Genomic DNA, 22086 nt, shown 5'->3' with positions numbered 1-22086 from the left:
TATGAATCTAATTATGGTTGGAATTAGAATGTGTTTTGTTGAATAATAGTTATTTGGTTGACATGCTGCACATGGTGTCCATAGGGTATATAGGCCTTATTCATTATGGTTATGCATTGCAACGTAGTTTTTAAGTTTTTAATAGTTAGCTAGTGAGTTCACCCTCATGCAGAGTCCTGGTGTCTCTGCATTAGACTGTACCTGGTGGGGGAAGGCTTCATCTTGCCCTTTCAGTCTTATGGGAATTAGGTTATTCACAGTTGTTATTAAGTACATTATTTCTCTTGTTGCACACAATGCCTAATCTTAGTTTGTATTAATGTGACAAATGTGATTAAATTTCTTAAAAAATGTTAAAAAATAAAGGTAATATGATATTGTTTAAGATAATGATAATTAATTAGGTTAATAAGAAAACACAATACTCTGTGTTTATACAAATTTGCGATCATAAAATCCCTGATGTATCAAATATTATACAAAATAAAAGTCACGTGTTTTTTTTTTATTCATTTTTATTTTTTTATATAATTGGTCAAATAAATGTCATATAAACACTCCAGTTTCAAGTATTAATTTTAATAATTAATTTTTGAGAATTGTTTTGATGGTACAGACTTTAAATAGTTAAGAGTTTTCAGGTTACGGTTAAATCTGGACGTTAAGATCTTGAGAATTCTTTAATATTTATTGGATATTTGTACAGTATAAATTCTATATATGATAAATAAATATGGCCCTTTTTTTAAAAAGTCATCGTTGTATCATTTTAAGGCCGTTTTTTAAGCGTATAAAAATAAAACAAATTGATATGCTAAATGCTAAGAAGCGAACTCCTGCAAAAATCGCGAGACTTCACTGTCGAAGTGTCGCGAGAATACTCGTTCTCGAAGATGGTGGCTCGGATACACGTGTGTGTGCTGCCGGTTTAACAAAGTTAGTGTTTTAGGGACGTTAAAGGTCTGTGTTTATTTGGAGATCTTACTGGGTTTGACTCTCGATATCGATTAAAGCGTCTTTAGCGGTTTAAGGAAGGAGACAGAATGCAGCACGACGATGTAAGTAGCGCGCGTGGCCTTAAACGCATTGCAGAAGTGCATCTATCCGCGTGATTCGTGTTTATTTTTACTAATTAACTTTAAACTCTGTTTATAAATATATCTATATATTATATTATATATGATTATTATCATGCGTTTATATAGACGCAGTGGCTGTGTGGCGCCTGTCAGCGCTTGCTTTGCCACTTCTGTTTATTTAGCTGTAGGATCTCCAATCCTCAAGTAAACCTTTGTGTTTCTTTACAGGTGATCTGGGATCTTGTAGGTAATAAGCAGTTCTGCTCCTATAAAGTCAAGTAAGTATAAGCATACTTCTATTTCCAGGCACAAGTGTGGATGCAATCAACTGTGCACATGATGCCATGCTGGTTTCTGTATAGTGTCTCTTGTAGTACTGACTTTTGGCATTTTTCCTCAACCTGTGAAGGACAAAGACCAGTAATTTCTGCCGGAATGAGTATAACATCACTGGACTCTGCAATCGCCAGTCGTGCCCACTGGCCAACAGTCAGTATGCCACCATAAGAGAAGAAAAAGGTATTACCAGCTTTCACACATGGTCTTAGATATGGTTAGTATTGCTCTGAGATGCAGTGCTGGGTCATAGATCATCTCATGCTGGTGTACCATGATGCTTCTTTTTGGGTCATTATATTTCTTATAAATGTATTTACAGACATGCTATAGGCAAGTGTTGGGCATTTTATTCATAACATCTTCCATTATCATTGTACATGCTTTACCTGTGACGTCCCACTTTAGTGTGGTATATGCTATTTAACATGGTTTGAATGGAGTAGAATATATAAAAAATATATATAGAAAAAAAATAACTAATATATAATATATAGATATATAATATAATATAAAATATATAGAAACTATTAATACAGTAGGTTATCTTTGGGGAAGTGTGCATTCTGTCTGGTTAATGTTTACTCAGCTGTGATTATAGGCTTTATTATTGTGCTATTATTAAATCAAAAATATATAATGTATATAGGCAAATGTTATCATGTTCAGTTTCTAGATCTTTAATGCTATGCCCTACGTTTTTCTAGGTCAGTGTTTCCTCTACATGAAAGTTATCGAAAGAGCGGCATTCCCAGCTCGCATGTGGGAGAAGGTAAGCCACCTTCATACACGGCAATGGTGGGGAAACTGAGGGCCAGCATTGGTTGGTGACTGCTTGCCGTCTATACTCAGCAATGAAATGGGTTGAGTTTCCCAAGAGCATCAGTGTAGTAAGGATGGTGGAGCGAGCGAGCATTACGTTGGAGGCTCTTTCTACACGTTAATGTGTTCTTAACACTAAGGGAACATGGCCCTGATTAGTTTAATCGGGTATGTTTGAGCAGGAAAGTGGCCTCTAGGTTCAGAGTTCCTGTGAAAGGGTTCTCTGAAGGTTGTGTGATGGTCCCATGATTTGATATGATGTCAGTGATCTTCATTGTTTGTAGTTGATGTTTCTGATCCTGTTGGGTTGCTGTGAGATCTTTGGTTTGCAGTTAGACTAGTCCAAGACCTAGGTGTGGTTATACTTCTCAGCTTTGGTTCAACTGATAGAAAACCTGGTGCGATTGCTCTGCTAGTGCGGATTGTTCGAGTAAGTGAACTCAAGTGGGCCGAGACCGTCTCAGAAGGTGGGTCCGTTTACAAACGAACTCTGGTGCGGTTCAATTGAAGTATGAACCCAATACGATTCCAAGGCATCCGAAAAAGTCAAATGCAGGACACTGACATCACGTAGCTCACATCTACCCGCTTTGAATCTTGACTGAATCCCTGTGCATTTTGATTTTTATGGAATATTTTTATTTTTTATATGTTTTTTTTATTTTTATTCTCCCCTCCTTGCTTGGTCCTAACCAGGAGAACCCAGCTAAACTATAATAGACTACTCCGTTTACAGTCCTGTTTACACACATATCAGAATACCGGTGGTAAAAACTAGTCATTGCATGTTTGTAATAATAGATATTTGAGATTGTGCAGAAAAACCTGAATTGGATTTTAAAGGGAAAAAAAACTTTGACCATCTTTGTTTCTGTCAGCTGTAGTCTATTAATGAACCTCACTGCTTGCACAAGAATTTTATGAATTTCTGTTGCCGCCCTTTTGATGACCTCTGCTGCTTTCTTTCAGGTGAGGCTGAGTCAGAACTATGAGAAGGCTCTGCAAGAAATAGATGAGAATCTGATCTATTGGCCTTTTTACATTCGACACAAGTGTAAGCAGCGCTTCACTAAGATCACACAGTACCTTATCCGCATCCGCAAACTCACGCTGAAGAGACAGTGAGTACATCCCCATCTGTTCACCTCTGTTATTCCATTTTTAATTTAATTTTTACTTATTTGTTGCATTTTAGTTTTGCAGATTCTTCAATTCTGTAGTTTCTATTTCTGTCTGTAGGAGTTCTGTCTAAGAGAATTAGTTGGAGGGAGTTTTTTTTAAATAGACATAATACTAATCTCTTCATTTCTTTGCAGGAGGAAACTGGTTCCACTCAGCAGGAAAGTAGAAAGGAGAGAAAAAAGGAGGGAGGTGAGTGAAGGATAATTAAGCTGTATGGTTTTCTGTGCATCATATCTTCTTCTTTATATTAAACATGGACATGTCTAGTAAATGAACAAAGTAACTCTTTATTTATTTATTTACTTATTTATTTATTCCATTACAGGAAAAAGCTCTTATTGCTGCTCAGCTGGACAACGCCATAGAGAAAGAGCTACTGGAGAGGTTAAAACAGGGCACGGTAAGTGTGACCACAGAGCACACTGCTACTTTTATGTTAATTAAAATAAAAAAATACGTGCTATAGCCATGTGCGCTTCTATTAGGGAGGCAACAACTACTCAACAACTAAAAAATCGTCTAGTTGCCAACTAATTTACTAGTCGATTCGTTGATGTCATCACACGTGTTCTTACGCTAATTAGAAGCGGTTCTGTACGTACGTGGACCATGGATTGAAAGCCAAAGTTGGCATGGCTACATAATTATTTGGTAATTTTAATAATTTATTATCTGAGTGATCAATTATTCATTTCCATAATCAACTGGTTCGACTAGCAAAATAGCTAGGGCTAATTAGGCGGGAGGAATCTGATCTAAAAAAAATCTGAATCCAAAAGAATCTTGACTTCAAAAATGTGTTGATAGTTGTTCGAATCACATTAATTTCTTCATAAATTGACAAATTGTGAAATTTGAGCGCTCAAGACATAGTGAATCATTTCCTAAAGAATCAAATTTAATATTTTGTGAGCAGAGCTCTATTAACGTTGTGTTCTCGTCTTGTTTTCAGTACGGAGACATCTACAACTTCCCCATCCACGCTTTCGATAAGGCTATGGAGAAGCAGGACGAGGAGAGTGAGACAGAAGACGAAGAGGAGGACGAGGAGGACGAGGATAAGGTAAACAGCTTTGGTCCAAAAGTCTCGAACTTCATTGCCCCTGTTACGCATGAATTGAACACTTACAAAGCGGAAAAGGGTGCGAAAGAGTGCGAAGACAATCTCAGTGAGACTCACACAGCAATATACCGCAGTGCAAGAGAGCCAGTACAGTTTCAGTGCTGCAAGGGTTTATGTAGGAGTAGATTACCTGTCAGTTACTGAACATAAGGTATTGGGACACCTCTTAATCAGTGAATTCAGGTGTTTTCATTATGTCACATCAGTGAAAGAACGGGAGGTTCTACAGAGCTCACTGAACTCCAGCGTGGTTCTGTATGTAATAGGAGACACCGCTGCACCAACAAGAAGTCGTCAGCATGTGAAATTTAGACCTTCCCTCCTAGATCTTCCACGATCAGCTGTGAGTGGTGTTATTATTGAACAGTGGAAGAGTTTAGGAGGAACAGCTCACAGAGAGCAGCTCAGCCACCGAGTGTCTGTCAGACCACGTAAACGTACAGAGCGGGGTCAGGGCCGAGTGCTGAGCTCAGAGCAGAGTGCAGAAAAGCCTCCAACTGACTCAGTAACTGCAGCAGAGCTCCAGACCTGCTGCTGCTGCTGGTAGAGCTTAGAGCAAAGAGGGACCAGCTCCATATTAATAATGCCTATGGTGTTAGAATGAGATGACATAAAAGCTCCGGTACGTATAGTAATGTGGAGGTGTCCCAATACTTTTTGGGGGATTTGGGCTCAATGTGACTTTGATGTCAGCCTGCTGAATTACTGTGTGCTTGCAGGAGGCCGGGAAGAGAGAATTTGTTGCAGCTGATGAGTTTGAAGAAAGCGACCTCAGTGATTTCGAGGTAAGTCCTTCGAACTTTTACACATAGTATATATCTCAATCTGTAATCAGTGTAATTAGCCCAGACTGCTGCTTCCAAATGACCCATAGAGGGGTCCTGGATGTCCTATTTAACAAATAGAATATATATATTTTTTATGGCCTGTAAATTCATATGACTGTTATACCACATACACAACCTGCCACTAGTACACAGTAAACCATGCAATGGGCCTCATTTGCATATTGCAGTCTACTGCAGTATAGCTACTGTGAAGCCGATTACTGTGTAAAATGGTCTGGAGCCCTCTAAATGAACTGGACCCTGTTTTTACAGGACATGAACAACCTCCAGGCCAGTGATGAGGAAGATGAAGATAGCGAGGAAGAGGAGGAATCGGAGGAAGAGATGGAGGAAGAAATAGAAGAGGAGAAAAAGCCACCCGCCAAGTCTAAAGGAAAAGCCCCGCTCAAAGGACCAGTGAGGAAGAAACGAGCTTATGTGGAGATCGAGTACGAGCAGGAGACCGAGCCAGCCTCCAAGAGCAAAGCCTCGTAGAAACTAAAGCAAGAACATCGACACCGCCAACGTGCTGGGACCTCCCCAGCTGTTCACAGACTTTGGGTGAACTCTGCAGTCCATGCAGTCGCTGCACGTTCACTGACAGCCAGTCGACATTCATGTATGCCCTGATAACCAGGAGATCTCTGTCAGGAGGTACCTGGGGGGTTTTCCGAATGGACAGCTTTCTCTGTGCCTATGCTGCAGTTGAGCATAGGTGGGATCTTTGTATTTTGATCAGTAAAGCTGATGAAAGTCAACTGCTATAACTATGGCTACTGTAAAGCAGTAAATTCAACTTCCCCCACAAATCTGATGATCTGTTTTTAATGACCTATAATGTCTTAGTAACATTTATTAGTGCTTATAAATGTTCTGTAAGTTGTGACCTATGAGACACAGTGTGGTTATATTGGCTGGAGCAGGGTGTGGGAGTTTTATCATATAGTTTTCACATAGGAAGGCTTTCTAAACTGGAGATTATAATTTTGCAAAATTACTTTACTTAAAAAAATGCATCACATGAAAATGCAAACTCTGTGTGAACCTATCAGTCTGTCCGTATTCAGTAAAACTGCTACAACTGGAATACACTTCCAGTGCCATCGCTGTCTTAATCAAGCAAGCTGTAAAATGCAGTTATTACACAGTACACATGGATTAGCCTTTTTGTTCCTCTCATCATAAGCTCATAAAACCGACTGCATTAACAGACATGTATATCGCTGCTGTCCGATAAAAACATATATTTCCAATATTGTCTGTTTTTTTTAGTTTCCACCATAGTTTGAACCTTGGCGGTAATTCTGGATGAACGGGCCAATAGAAATGCTCTAAAGTCCTATTTTTCATTGACTTCCATTCAAAGCCTTTTTGGAAGATGCATGTTTTTCATTGGACAGTGACTACAAACATACATGTACTGTCCTAGCTCAATTTGAGTGGCAATATTGTGTTGGTGGAGGAAGAATTTGTGACTTGCTGTTTTTATTAAAAAAATATAAAAATAAAAAAATAAAATAAAATATATAGGACCTTATTTTGCAGCTAAGGTGGTAACAGGGTTGTTTTTTAATAAGACGTGGGCATGAGATGAGTTATTATCGTGTGTCTGCAAAAAGAATCTCATCTTTTCTGTTATCTTGTGGGTTTAATAAATGAATATATTATCTACTCTATATTATAGAGTGTTTATTATATTATAGATTATATATTTATTATATTATAGAGAATATATTATCTTTGTAGCTATATATTATTCCATGCCATTTATATTGGCAAAAATATCATCACGTGGCCTCGAATTGTTTTATATGCTCAATAATACCTCGTGGCCTGAACATACTGTATTATCTTGTAATTTTTACCAGGGATGCCCAAACTACTGTGAATGAGAAGAGTGTTTCCGTTATTTTGTCCAGCCTCTGTGCTTGTGCCGCTAGGGGGCAGCAATGCGCCGCCAGGCTGCTTGAACGTGGAGGACGAAAACGAAGCAGTCGGTTTTCTCAACATGGAGAAACTAACAGCGTTTGAACGAGGCCAGATAGTCGGGGCTTTAAGTTCAGGGGCTTCGGTGGCGAAAACCGCAGAGCTGCTCAATGTGTCGAAGGAAACCGTGTCGAAAGTCATGGCGGCGTATTCCAAACACGGCCAGTCTGCGCTGGTGACGCTGGTGAAGAAGAAGCCGCACAGGAGCAAGAAGCCCCCCACACAGACCGCTGTAAGTCCCATCCTCCACCCAGACCCCACCTCCACCGCGGGTCCTGCAGCTCTCTGCTTTCGCCTGTGCTGCCCCTGACTGTGAGAGTGCTCTTGTTTTGTGTGTCTCGTTGGGGTTCAGTGTGGAGACCTCAGCAGCATCGGCTCCAGCCCCATCCAAGCCCTGGAGAAGGCTCTGGCTCTGGAGAAACAGGCTGAAGATGATGATGAGGATGAAGATCTGGATGATGAGGTGAAGGCTGGTGCATTTCAACCCTCTGTCTGTTTAAGCCACGTGTGTGGCTTTCATTACCAAACCCCTTATTCAGCATTTTACAGTGGGGTTAAACAGGCTGCTGTTGCTACTGTAGGATCTCTGATCTGATTGGCTGTCATTCAGAAGCTGCACTCCTGGGGCAGTGGGACAGGGTTGTGGGTTCGATACCCGGGCTCCTCAAACTGCCACTGTTGGGCCCTTGAGCAAGGCCCTGGCTGCCCAATCTCCAGGCATGTGTGCTCACTGTCACTGTGTGTGTTTTAGATAGGTTAAAGGCATTATATATATATATATACACATTATATATTATATATATACACATTATATATTATATATATATATATACACATATATTATATATATACACATTATATATTATATATATGTAATGTGTGTGTGTATATATATATATATATATATATATATATATATATATATATGTGTGTATATAAACATAGAAAAAGGAAATGTACCCTACAAAGAGACAGGGACAATTGGGACAGGGCCAGCTAGGAATTGTACAAAAAGTTGCTAAACTAGCTTATTTGAGAATAACTTGCTGAAGGGGTCTTAAAAGTCACTACATCTAGTGATGAAATCGTTACACTTGCAACATTGATTTAACATCACAATCCCAACTTGCTAACATACCACCATCTGTTCAGCTTACCACAGTTTAGCCCTGCCCACCCGCCCTGCACTTCTCTGGCGTGCTTCAGTTCCAAGCAGATAAATGGCTGCGCTCTAATTGCATACTACACACGAATCACTAAAGCTATAGGGTATATACTATATGCTAATACATACTCCAAAACTAGTTCTTCTTAGTAATTACAATGCTATTGGGACGCACCCTAAGTCTCTGCAGACTGGAGCTGTGGGAGTGTCAAAAGGTGATGTAGGCTATGGAGTGGGCGTGCCAGAAGGTTACTCCTATTGGCCTAAAATGCTGTCAGTAACAAAATGAGGCAAAAAGACGAATACTTTAAGCAGTGACCATAATTAGAATATCTATAATTAAATATTTCATATTTGTTTATTAAATAGGAGGAGCTTTCTACACTAGTTTAGACGTATAGACACACTGACAGAAATGAGAGAGGAAATGACATGTACTCTCAGCACACTCTCTTCCTGTCAACACGCCCACCTCTACACACCCGCTGTCTTTTCCATATGCCAGGCAAGCTCTTAAAAACGCCCACGGCTCTGACCTGCGACTCTCGCCTCCACGTTCCGAGTGCACGGCCAATCAGAACAGAGCTCATCATCAGTCTTTAAAGCACGGTAAGATAAATGACCCCTCTTTTCACAGGATCTCAACATCCAAACGATCCATGAAGACGAGGATGAAGATGAAGACGAGGGATCCAGTGAGGAACACAGCGGATCACGCAAAGTTGGAGGAGGGTCTTAAATGTCCGGTTCTGCTTTTCTGTTGGTTGGTGAAGCTGTTCAGGTAGAAGTGTTATAATAGTGCTGGTGATGATTGTGTGTGTTTTTGTCTTTTTTTATTTTTTTTTTAATAAAATGCTCAGTGATCTGGGACCTCTTGTATCATTTTGTATCATCAGACTGATCATTTTGAGCTGAGATTAAATAAAATATTGCGTAACCAAATTTCAGTACATCATTTATACTGTAATGCGAGAACTAATCCGTTGGATCATTTTCAGGTTACTGTGAAAGGACACTGTATACATTTCTTGAGGGGCCTTTAGAGGTTCCTAGGGTTGAATGTTCCTCAAAGCTCCTTAAAAGGTTCCTCCATAGTTGCTCAAGAAACGTCTACTTTTTATCCCCTCCTCATTATATTATTTTATGGACTCTATATTCAGGCCACGAGGTATTAATGAGCATATAAAAATAAAAAAATTTGAGGCCACGTGATGATATTTTTGCATGGGATAATTTATGGACTCTATATTTACATTTATGGCATTTATCTGACGCTCTTATCCAGAGCGACTTACAAGGTTGCTCATATTACAGAGGTGGGTCAGTGTAGTGTTAGGAGTCTTGCCCAAGGACTCTTATTGGTGTAGTGCAGCATAGTCACCCAGACTGGGAATCGAACCCCAGTCTCCCACATGGTGTAGTAGCTTACTGGCAGGTAGAAGTGTTATCTGTTGCACCATACCAACCACAAAACTGCTTTTTTGGCAGCGGTGGGATTTGAACCCACGCCCCCGTATAGACTGGAGCCTTAATCCAGTGCTTTAGACCACTCGGCCACACTACCACTCACACAAGACAAAAAAAAAATTATCCCCTGCAAAAATATCATCACGTGGCCTCGAATTTTTTTATTTTTATATGCTCAATAATACCTTGTGGCCTGATCATACTGTATTATCTTGTATTTTTTATCAGGGATGCCCAAACTATTGTGAATGAGAAGAGTGTTTCCGTTATTTTGTCCAGCCTCTGTGCTTGTGCCGCTAGGGGGCAGCAATATAACAGGGTTGTTTTTTAATAAGACGTGGGCATGAGATGAGTTATTATCGTGTGTCTGCAAAAAAAAAATCTCATCTTTTCTGTTATCTTGTGGGTTTAATAAATGAATATATTATCTACTCTATATTATAGAGTATTTATTATATTATAGATTATATATTTATTATATATTATAGAGAATATATTATCTTTGTAGTTATATATTATTCCATGCCATTTATATTGGCAAAAATATCATCACGTGGCCTCGAATTGTTTTATATGCTCAATAATACCTCGTGGCCTGAACATACTGTATTATCTTGTAATTTTTACCAGGGATGCCCAAACTACTGTGAATGAGAAGAGTGTTTCCGTTATTTTGTCCAGCCTCTGTGCTTGTGCCGCTAGGGGGCAGCAATGCGCCGCCAGGCTGCTTGAACGTGGAGGACGAAAACGAAGCAGTCGGTTTTCTCAACATGGAGAAACTAACAGCGTTTGAACGAGGCCAGATAGTCGGGGCTTTAAGTTCAGGGGCTTCGGTGGCGAAAACCGCAGAGCTGCTCAATGTGTCGAAGGAAACCGTGTCGAAAGTCATGGCGGCGTATTCCAAACACGGCCAGTCTGCGCTGGTGACGCTGGTGAAGAAGAAGCCGCACAGGAGCAAGAAGCCCCCCACACAGACCGCTGTAAGTCCCATCCTCCACCCAGACCCCACCTCCACCGCGGGTCCTGCAGCTCTCTGCTTTCGCCTGTGCTGCCCCTGACTGTGAGAGTGCTCTTGTTTTGTGTGTCTCGTTGGGGTTCAGTGTGGAGACCTCAGCAGCATCGGCTCCAGCCCCATCCAAGCCCTGGAGAAGGCTCTGGCTCTGGAGAAACAGGCTGAAGATGATGATGAGGATGAAGATCTGGATGATGAGGTGAAGGCTGGTGCATTTCAACCCTCTGTCTGTTTAAGCCACGTGTGTGGCTTTCATTACCAAACCCCTTATTCAGCATTTTACAGTGGGGTTAAACAGGCTGCTGTTGCTACTGTAGGATCTCTGATCTGATTGGCTGTCATTCAGAAGCTGCACTCCTGGGGCAGTGGGACAGGGCTGTGGGTTCGATACCCGGGCTCCTCAAACTGCCACTGTTGAGTCCCAGAGGCCAAATACCTTCTGTGTCTGACACGAATGGTGAATACGGTCATTTTGCCTGGTCTGGTATTGAGGTCCTGTGAAAGACTCATGCCTGCGACAGACATCGTAAACCACACCGTTCTCCCCAGCAGTTTATATATGAAAGCAGGCCTGTTTTAAGCAGCCTTTTTCAGAGCTAAACCTACTTGGAAAGTTACGACATTAGATTACTTAGCTATGAGCATATAACACACACATACTAGATACAAGTGCCACAATTCTGGACACAGCAAATTGAAAAGATATAAAAAGGATTGGACGTCAGAATGTACCCTTCAAGCAGGGGGATTTTGGGAGTTTAGGATGAGAATTGGGACATGGTTTAATTTGACACAAGCAACTTGCTTACATGTACCACCGTCTGTTCAGCTTACCACAGTTTAGCCCCGCCCACCCATTCAGTTTCAAGCAAATGTAGGGCTGCGTCCCAATTCCATACTATCATCACTAATAGTACAGGTTATATACTATATACTAATACATACTCCAAAACTAGATAGTGTTAATAATTAGCATGCACTTGGGACGCACCCTAGGAGAAGGAGCTTTCTACACTAGTTTAGACGTATAGACACACTGACAGAAATGAGAGAGGAAATGACGTGTACTCTCAGCACACTCTCTTCCTGTCAACACGCCCACCTCTACACACCCGCTGTCTTTTCCATATGCCAGGCAAGCTCTTAAAAACGCCCACGGCTCTGACCTGCGACTCTCGCCTCCACGTTCCGAGTGCACGGCCAATCAGAACAGAGCTCATCATCAGTCTTTAAAGCACGGTAAGATAAATGACCCCTCTTTTCACAGGATCTCAACATCCAAACGATCCATGAAGACGAGGATGAAGATGAAGACGAGGGATCCAGTGAGGAACACAGCGGATCACGCAAAGTTGGAGGAGGGTCTTAAATGTCCGGCTCTGCTTTTCTGTTGGTTGGTGAAGCTGTTCAGGTAGAAGTGTTATAATAGTGCTGGTGATGATTGTGTGTGTTTTTGTCTTTTTTTAATTTTTTTTTTAATAAAATGCTCAGTGATCTGGGACCTCTTGTATCATTTTGTATCATCAGACTGATCATTTTGAGCTGAGATTAAATAAAATATTGCGTAACCAAATTTCAGTACATCATTTATACTGTAATGCGAGAACTAATCCGTTGGATCAGTTTACAGGATTCTGAAAGGACACTGTATACACAGGTTCTGGAGGTTCTTCAGTTTAACACTGTGGAGGAACCCTTTTTACAAGAAAAGGGTTTCTTGATGTTTCCTCCATTGTTTCAAATGGAAAAGACTCGTTATACTAAAGTACTCCTGCACATTGAGGCATGGACTCCACAAGACCTCTGAAGGTGTCCTATGGTATCTGTCTCCCAGACGTTAGCAGCTGATCCTTTAAGGTCCTGTAAGTTGTGAGGTGGGCCGGGCCTCCATGAGCATCAATAAGCCAGCCTTGGGTGTTCATGACCCTCTCGCAGGTTCACGGGTCGTCCTCCCTTGGAGCACTTTTTGTAGCTACTATCCACTGCATACCAAGAACACCCCACAAGACCTGCCTGATGTTTTAGGGATGTTCTGACCCAGTCAACGTCTAGAACATCACAGTCTGGTTCTTGTCAAAGTGTCTCAGATTCTTATGCTTGTCCATTTTTCCTGCTTCTTCACCACCATCACCTTCAAGAACTGACTCACTGTCTCCACCTATTGACAGGTACCGTTGTAACCAAGTAAGCAATGTCATTCACTTTCTACCTGCCAGTGGTTTTAATATTGTGGCTGTTCGGTGTTTATGTATGAGACAAGACAAGACAACCGTATAGACAGGGCCTTGCTCAAGGGCCCAACAGTGGCAGCTTGCAGACCCTGTCATCAATAGCCTAGGGCTCTAACCGCTGAGCCACCGCTGCCCCCCACTAAAAACACTAAATGGACAAACGTATTGAGACACCTCCACCTTCAAATGCTTGCATTCAGCAGGATTTACAGGATTATGCTGGGGGGCTTTATACCACTCCAGCTCCACGCCTGGTATTATTAGGCATGCTGCCTATAGGCTCAGTCCTATTTTATCGGCAGTGCTTCTTAACCGGGACTAGACAAGCTGTGTATTTGTGTGTGTGTGTGCATTTGCACCTCTGTCTCAGCAATGGGTGCAGCTTCACAGCTTCATTAGAAGGGGTCGCCCTTTAAGCGTTACCACTGCCGGCCAGTAGAAGCAGCGTCTGCGAAAACACACAGGGAGCAGAGAGGGTAAAGGGCCTTGCTCAAGGGCCCAACAGTGGCAGCTTGCCGACCTTGTCATCAATAGCCCGGAGCTCTAACCGCTGAGCCACCACTGCTCCCCTAAAAACTAAAAACACTAAATGGACAAAAGTATTGGGACACCTCCATTCATAGGATCATGCTGGGGGGGGGGCTTTATACCACTCTAGCCCACGCCGGGACTAGACAACCTGTGTATTTGTGTGTGTGCATTTGCACCTCTGTCTCAGCAATGGGTGCAGCTTCACAGCTTCATTAGAAGGGGTCGCCCTTTAAGCGTTACCACTGCTGGCCGGTAGGGGCAGCAGAGCGCTGCCGGACTGCCGGCCAGTAGAAGCAGCGGCTGCGAAAACACACGAAGAACCATATTGGCAACATGAAGCAGCTAACGGAGTTCGAGAGGGGGCTGATAGTCGGAGCCCGAATGGCGGGGGCATCTGTTACCAAAACCGCCGAGTTACTGAATGTATCGAGGGGGACGGTGTCCAAAGTCCTGACAGCGTATGCCAAGTACGGCCAGACCGCCTCGGCGAAGAGCAACTGCGGCCGCAAGTCGAAGCTGACCGACTCGGAGAGGCAGGCACTAATTAGGATCGTTGCCGAGAAGCACAAAAACAAAGCCACCAAAAAAGCGACCACCTTCGACATCACCTCAGAACTGAATCAGAACCGCTGTGACCCGGTGTCGACCAGAACTGTCCGGCGTGAGCTTGGGAAGGTGTTGGAGAGGTTAAAAGAGGGGCTGGTAAGTTTACATTGTACATAAGTTGGTCAAGCTGGCTTCCTGCTCGAATTGTCCGTTCCACCTTAAATGGTGCATCAGTTCCATTACGGCGCCTGTGGCGCCGTAATGGAACTGATGCACCATTTAAGGTGGAACGGACAATTCCAGCAGAGCCCAACTAAAACCTCGTTTTTTAAGCAAACCTATTAAACTTATTTTCTCTACTCATTGAAATAAGTGTGGAGACCTCCCCATTCACTCCTTCGACACGACAGCACTGGATCTGGAGAGACATGGTGATGAAGATGATGATGATGATGAGGAGGAGGAGGAGGAGGAGGAGGAGGAAGATATGGAGGATGAAGTAAAGGTTAGTGAGTCTTTGAGTTGTTGGACTGTACAGGTGTTTCTTTGGCCCACCATGGATAGAGCCCTGGGATGGATGAGCGAATTCAATCAATCAAATCCTCACAGAAATGTTCCAGCCCCTCATATAATCCTTTCCAGAATAGTAGAAAGAGGGAGGGAGGGAGCAAGCGAGCTACGTGGACGAAAGTATCAGTGTATGTGTATGAGTATACGACAGCTGCACCTTCAAAGCTTCATTGCTGTGGGGATTTGATTGCATTCAGCGACAAGTGTGCCCTGAATGTATTATTGCACCATCCATCAAGGAGTTTACCGGGACTGCTTTATTTTTATTATTATTATTTTATTATGTATTTTATTATGTCTCGGGGAGGCCTTCTTGCTGTAAGGATTTGATTGCATTCAGTGATGAGTGTTAGGAAGGTCAGGATCTTGGTACTGTCAATGCCGGGGGCTCAGCACTAACCGCTTCCTATATTTCACAGGATATGAGCATCCTGAAGGTCCGTGAAGATGGGAGCACCAGTCAGGATGAGACCAAATTTATGAAAGGTGAAAGATTCCGCTTGAAGGACCACTGATGAAGATACGAGCTCATGTGGAAATCCAGTATGGACTAAAGTTGAACGGTCACACCACACAACGCTCTGTGGCCTTTCCATAGACTTTGGGAGAACTGTCCCGACTCATTGTCCAAATTCATGTTCTGACACAATCTCACTGGTACGTTATCCAGCTGATCTCCGCTCTGGAAGGCCTGGGTTTCTTTCCGAATGTATAGCTTTATCCTTACCTATGCTGCTGCTGCTTAGCATAGGAGAGTTCCTGTATGTGTTTTGGTCAGTGAAGCGGATTGGAAATGACTGTTATACGAATGGTTATAACGCAGTATAATCTCGTGAGTTTTTGTAATGAATGTATTAATATTGATTTAGCTTCTGTTATGTATTGTATTTTGGCGTCTGCCCTTATGAATGTTTCTTTAGGTCACCTCACAGTATTCAGCAGAGCAAGTGCCTAAGCTGTGACATACTGAAGAAAAACTGTCGGTTGTGGATTCGAGGATGTTCCAATATTTATAAATATACTGACATGAATTTTGTGTCTCAAGAAGTTTACTTAACCTTGGAGGACCTGTCCGAACAAGACGTTTAGTCCTGAGTGGACTAAAGCAGAACATCTACCAACACCATCACTGTGAGCTCCAGCTCTTCACAGATTTTAGGTAATCGCCCACCAAACTCCATTGTTCATGCCTTACGTTGCATCCAGTAGTCCACGATCATGTTCTACCACACGCACAACCTGCTATTCAGAAGATCCCTACTCTGGGATTCTTGCGGTTGCCTCGGAATTGACAGCTTTCTCTGTATGTGTCTAGTCACGTCTGCTTATGTTTCGGTCAAAGCTGATTAAAAATGGTTGTTGTAATACTTGTTCAACAATAAATGAATTCAATCTACAACAAATCAGGTTTTTAATCAAAATTTATAAAATAATTCTAAAATTGAGCTCAGAGGAGAACCTCAAAGTACTTCCTGGCAATGGCATTTAGGCTATGTTTACGCAGCAGGTAAGGTGCCACCAAATCGGACTTCTCCAGAGCGACTTACAAAAAAGCTTCACTGCTAACTCAGAAAATACCCTCAGCTAGTTTGTATCAGCAGAGATCCAGAAGATCCCTCTAAGCTTAGATACTACAGTGTGGAGACCACTGACACTCATTCACTACATTCTGCCCAAGTACTCTGGAAGAGGAGGGTCTTGAGTCTGCGTTTGAAGACTCTCCAATTCAGACACCCAGATGTAAGTTCTTTATACCACTTTGGTGCAGGACAGCAATAAGCCTGGATGGGATAAGGATACCTGGATGTGTACCTAAATTGCATAAAAAGATGACAGTTGAGCCAACATTACCTGCTGTGAGAATGTAGCCCTGGTAGAATAATGTTAGTCTAATCAAATTAGTCAGAATCAGAAATCAAAGTTCATATAAAATATTCTTTAATATTTATTACCAGTCATATTTTTTTTTACATAAAAGACCATCTGATTTAGTTTAAGCTATTCTAACTGATACTCCAGAGCACCAGGCTCAGCACAGTGAAAGTCCAAGGCACAGAGGATGTGGATCTGTAGCACAGAATTTGAAAACAAAGAGGTCTAGCCTGACAGAAGCTCACTGAGGACCGCTGGCTGTGCCGTCCTGGTACGCCAGCACTCAGCTCACACCCCCTGCGCTGTCGTGAGGCTCCGTATGCACTCCAGAACACTGTCAGAAACACAGCTACTGTCCACCTCCTTCAGCAAAACCTGTAAGACGAACGAGGGAGAGAAAACCGCCATGTTCAGTCGTTTGTTGACATCAAAACGAATGGGAAAAGGTGCAGCTGATGCAATTGAATGTGAATTGAACCTCATTTATAACTGTAATTAGTCAGGGAATTGGATTTAGGACATGCGTAGCAAAAATCAACAAACTAAAATCGGAAGGTTAAATAATTAATTCCCTAAGCTGAGAGATCCAGAAGCATGTGGGCTGAGGCGGTAGAGTAATGCTGCAGGATTTTACACTAATATGACCCAGGTTGCACAGCATTACACTGACAGTTCTGGAGAGAGGTCTCGTTGTCCAACTCCACCACCAGAGCTCCATAGTGCAGTAGCAGCAGCGTTCCGGCCCGGAGTGGGAATGATGGAGACACCATTCTCCCTCTTACAGTCAGTGGAGCGTCAGCATGATCCTGAAGCTGCTGTTTTACAGTAGAATGCTATATAATGTCTGGGTGGAGTCCTAGATAATAGTCTCTACCAGGTTGATGACATGCAAGGCTTCTTTGTAAAAATGTTGTAACATGCAATGTAATACACACCAGCAGTTTCCCCTGTGAGCAGTGGTCCAGCAGCAGAAGGCAGCGTGAGGCTCTGGTCATGAGCTCCTCCCTCAGCTCAGGAGACAATGATTCTGATGAAATGTCAACAAGGAATCTCAGCAAACTCTTAGCCAGCACCCCCATCCTGCACTCAATCCTGAAGAAAGCGAACCACACAGAGAAAGCAATTAACGTCCAGGAAATAAGTGTTTTTTGAGTGTGTTCAACATCTTTGAGCTTTTGTTCAAATAACCTTGGCCAGGCAGTCTGTATCGTCCTCTCCAGAACTTCCAGTATGCTCAGTCTGGCCTTCTCTTCTGGAGCATCGCACACCTCCAGATATCCCACAACAACCCTTTCCAGCCTCTTCAGATGCCGAGCGATTCCTATACCCATCCTATAAGATTGAGACAAGCAGAATTCCAATAACTACAAATGGTACAAAAACCCTCAATACAACGAGAATCACACCCAGGTGATGTGGACCTCACTTTTCAATGAACAGAAGGAGGTTGCTGGCGTAGATCCGGCGCAGCGCCAGCTTGTGCTCCATTTCCATGTGTGTTAAAATGAGGCGAAGAACATCATCGAAGTGGTTGGGCTTTCTTGGAGATCCTGTGTGGACATGGGGCTTCTCAAGCACGGACAGCAAATCTACAAGACAGGGCAGAACCACCTGCACCACAAGACAAGCAAAAAGACGTAACAGCAACGTTATTACGAGGTAACGGATCTGAGGCTAAACTATTTCCCAGAATACATGCATTTTATATACCGTGGGTTTTAACTGGCACCTGTATAAGCGGGGCTTCAGATGTGTACAGGTGATTAAAGAGGGCGTGGTAGAGCACCTGAGCTCTGTTGAACTGCCTAAGGTCAGCAGCAGGCTGGAGAGAAAGAGAAATGAAGATAATATATGGACAAAAGTATTGGGACACTTGCTTGTTCATTGTTTCTTTTGAAATTAAGGGTTAATTAAGAGTGTTAATTCTGCTTTGGTTGTAGTAACTGTCTCTACTGTCCAGACACTAGATTTTGGAGGAGCATTGCTGTGAGGATTTGATTGCATTCATTGACAAGAGTGTTGGGCAGGTCAAGATTCATCCCCAGCGTATCCCAAAAGTATTGGATGGAGCACCATCCATCATTTCAGAGAACACAGTTCTGTGGAGCAGTGGCTCAAAGCTGGGGTGCTCTATCCCTCTAGTTCACGCTTAGCCTTCGGCATAGTACCAATACTAGTAGGTTCATGCCAGCTCTCACCTGCTCTAAAGAGTCCAAATTCTATTGCCAGTCCTTCTCCACAGGGACTAGACAAGCTGTAGCACAAGTAGCTGAATGCATTTATTAGAAGGGGTGTCCACAAACATTTGAACATATAGCGAATCTCCATGACCTGCTACTTAAGGAGTTTGATGTTTCCATAAAACGGACGTTACTTACAACATTAAGGACAATGTGGTGAAGGCAGTGCACTCCCAGGACTTTGTTGTCGGTTCTGTAATCGTCAGATATAAGCAGAGAGGGAGGGAAGACCTTCTCCAAGTAGTCAGCTAACCAGGGGCGTCCGACCTGCACCAGCACCCAGGAGAACACATGCTTGACAGCCTGGTTGCGCTTCCAGTTTTCCCTAAACACAGAAAAACACTGTTTTCCCTGTATTGTGATGAGTGAGGCGTCCAGTTTATTGTGTCAGCAATGCATTAACTCGTTGACTGCTCCTTCCAGGTAATCCTACTTAAAGGAAATGCTAACTTCTCTTACAGTGAGCAGCACAAGGCAAATGACATCATGTTAAAGGGACATTAGGTAGTACTGATGCTGCTCCGCTGCTCCACAGGCCTGTGGGCTTCCTAGGAAGCCCATTGGTTCCCAACACAAATTCTGGAGAACGCCCTGCCCTGCACCTTTCAGTGTTCACCCTGCTTCCAACACACGATCCAACGAATCAGCTAATTCGCGAGCCGTTGATGGTAGGACAGGGTTGGGAACCACTGCTCTAGTCAATGCTTGGTGACCTCAGGGTCAGCACATCCCATTTTTCGGAGATTATGCCAACTGTGCATGCCCAAATGAACCAATTATAAGGCCTGTCTGAATACTTTTAGTGGATGTGTTCTTCTGGGCACACTCACTTTGTCAACTCTGGCTGCAGTGTGTCCAGAATTGGGCCCAGCATCCCTCTTTTGTCACCTTCAACCTTGCCACACAGCAGCTCCAGTAGGGACCCACTGCTCGTGGCTCTGACAGTTGAGTTCAGCAGCTCCAGAGCACACTTTCTGGACGCCTTGCTGGTCCAGGCCTGGTCTTGGAGGTGTGTAATGGAGAACACACAAAGTGTGGGCCCAAGAGTGCGGATGAGGGACCGGGCGGTGCCTGAAATGGTTGAATCGCTGGACCTGACAGCCTCTCCGAGCTGCACGGTGAGAGCCAGCAAAGCAGAACCCACGGCCTCAGCTTTGGGAGGGATCTGCTCGTAGCTGCTGGAGGGTAGAGTCCCACTGTCAGTGTCACACACCGGCAAAGCGGCATATCCAGTAAAGCAGCCCACCAGCTCCACATAGGCAGCACTGAGGTCAGAGCTGCACTCCGGGAAGAGCCAGCACCCCTCCCCGCTCCTCAGAAGCTGCACTGTGCTCTTTAGGAGGCCTAGCTTTGCTGACTCTTCGGCCACAAAGCGGTGATGGATTTGAGACAAAACCCTGATTAGTGAGCAAGCAGAGGCTCCGTTGCATTTCTCAGACTCTTCAACAAGATTGAGGTCACGAAGGATACGAGCCAGCTCCATTTCTGTGGTGTTGCACAACGATTTTAGGCATCAATATAACCATCAGAAAGCTAGTATTACATTTTAACACAAGTGTTTAGCTTCGGATATGAATTTTACTAATAAAATATCTCGTTACAGAGAGGCTGTAGACTATTTCAGCGAAGAGTAAGTTTAAGTGTGCACTACGTAGGGAGTACGGAACCGTTTGAGACACGCCCTCGCACACTCACTGTGATCCCGCTTGAATTCCTACGCCTTTTAAGTGCATACTGTTTAGTCCTTAACGTCTTATATCCATTACCAGACTTAGAGAGCTCATGCGTTGATTACAGAGGCTTAGCGTAGCTAATTTCTTCCGTACAGACCAATAATCAACACATTCTCCATCACGTCTTCCTCCAGATAGTTGTCGTGTGCAACTGGAAAATAAGTCTCACCAGGAACGTGGGCCACACGCCGGAGGTTCCGTTAGCATCGCGAACGTTTCCCCAGAAAAATGGGAGCCCTAATGCTGCGCCCGAAACTGCACACGCTTGTACTAAATAGTAAAACCATAAAACCACAACTAGTATTTATGTCAAACAGTCCCAACTAAAATACAGCTGGAGTGTGAGACTGGACTTCTGTTGGGAAACCACTGTATTACAGACTATGGCGGATCAAACTATGAATGAGCAGTGTCCCAATACTTTTTTTCCTATATAGTGTACGTTTTCTATCTCTCTGTCAATGCCAAATGCCAAATGCCAAAATAAGAGAAATGTAATCCCAATTTCACAATGTTTAAGTATTGGCATCTCCAGATATGTACATGAGAAATGCTGCATATTGACATCAGGATTTGGATGGGCATGGGACTTGTAGGCCAATGGGATTTGGGATTGGGATTTGGATGGACATGTGATTTGCAGGCCAATGGGATTTAGGATTTGGATGGGCATGGGATTTGTAGGCCAATGGGATTCGAGATTGGGATTTGGATGGGCATAGGAGTTGTAGGCCAATGGGATTTGAGTTCGGGATTTGGATGGGCATAGGATTTGTAGACCAATGGGATTTGGGATTTGGATGGACATGGGATTTGGGATTGGGATTTGGATGGACATGTGATTTGTAGGTCAATGGGATTTGGCATTGGGATTCGGATGGCCATGGGATTTTGTAGGCCGTTGTCAGTATGCAGTATTTTTCATGTGCATATCTAGCGATGCCAATACTCAAACACTGGGAAATTGGGATTGCACTGTTAGCATTCCAAGACAGATCAAAGCTGTTCAGTCCTTTTCCTCACTGCAGTATTTCCTGATCCTGCCCCTAGGAGCCCTCGTGAACTGCATATTTTAATGGTCTCTGCTGCACTAACACTCCTGCTTTAACCACAAGAAGGGTCTGTATAGAGCTGTGTGCTTCTGCCATGTGGACTTTTGACCCAATCGTGAAGACAAGATGTTCATGTGCACAAAGCTTTTATTCGTTTGTGCAGAATTTAAATGAGTAATTAAAGCTGCACTGCAAACAGTGTTTAGTCACATCTGTCACTGCCTTTGTCCTTCACTTCCTTTCTGTTATTACAGGGTGCAACGTGCGTTTGATGCATATCTGCAGGAAGGGGAGCGTCACCTTTGGACAGGG

General features: G+C 43.2%; 2 protein-coding genes across 2 annotated transcripts; one reads left to right on the top strand and one right to left on the bottom strand.

Annotated features, from left to right (window-relative positions):
• Window positions 1-886: 886 nt before the first annotated feature.
• On the top strand, window positions 887-7045 carry mak16 (MAK16 homolog (S. cerevisiae)). Its single transcript, XM_072681145.1, has 10 exons — window positions 887-1058; window positions 1308-1357; window positions 1489-1598; window positions 2123-2187; window positions 3207-3358; window positions 3554-3608; window positions 3745-3819; window positions 4372-4482; window positions 5262-5327; window positions 5643-7045. The coding sequence occupies exons 1-10, from the start codon at window positions 1044-1046 to the stop codon at window positions 5862-5864; spliced, it is 921 nt and encodes a 306-aa protein (XP_072537246.1). The 5' UTR covers window positions 887-1043; the 3' UTR covers window positions 5865-7045.
• Window positions 7046-16832: 9787 nt separating this feature from the next.
• On the bottom strand, window positions 16833-20860 carry tti2 (TELO2 interacting protein 2). The gene is made up of 7 exons (XM_072681144.1): window positions 19820-20860; window positions 19128-19314; window positions 18479-18571; window positions 18176-18360; window positions 17938-18081; window positions 17685-17841; window positions 16833-17124 (listed from the first exon to the last, which is right to left on the bottom strand). Exons 1-7 carry the CDS (start codon window positions 20470-20472, stop codon window positions 17038-17040), a joined length of 1506 nt encoding a protein of 501 aa, XP_072537245.1. The 5' UTR covers window positions 20473-20860; the 3' UTR covers window positions 16833-17037.
• Window positions 20861-22086: the final 1226 nt, after the last annotated feature.

Source organism: Salminus brasiliensis, chromosome 6, assembly GCF_030463535.1.
Source record: "Salminus brasiliensis chromosome 6, fSalBra1.hap2, whole genome shotgun sequence".
Lineage (NCBI taxonomy): Eukaryota > Metazoa > Chordata > Actinopteri > Characiformes > Bryconidae > Salminus > Salminus brasiliensis.
This window is presented reverse-complemented; position numbering and strand designations above follow the sequence as displayed.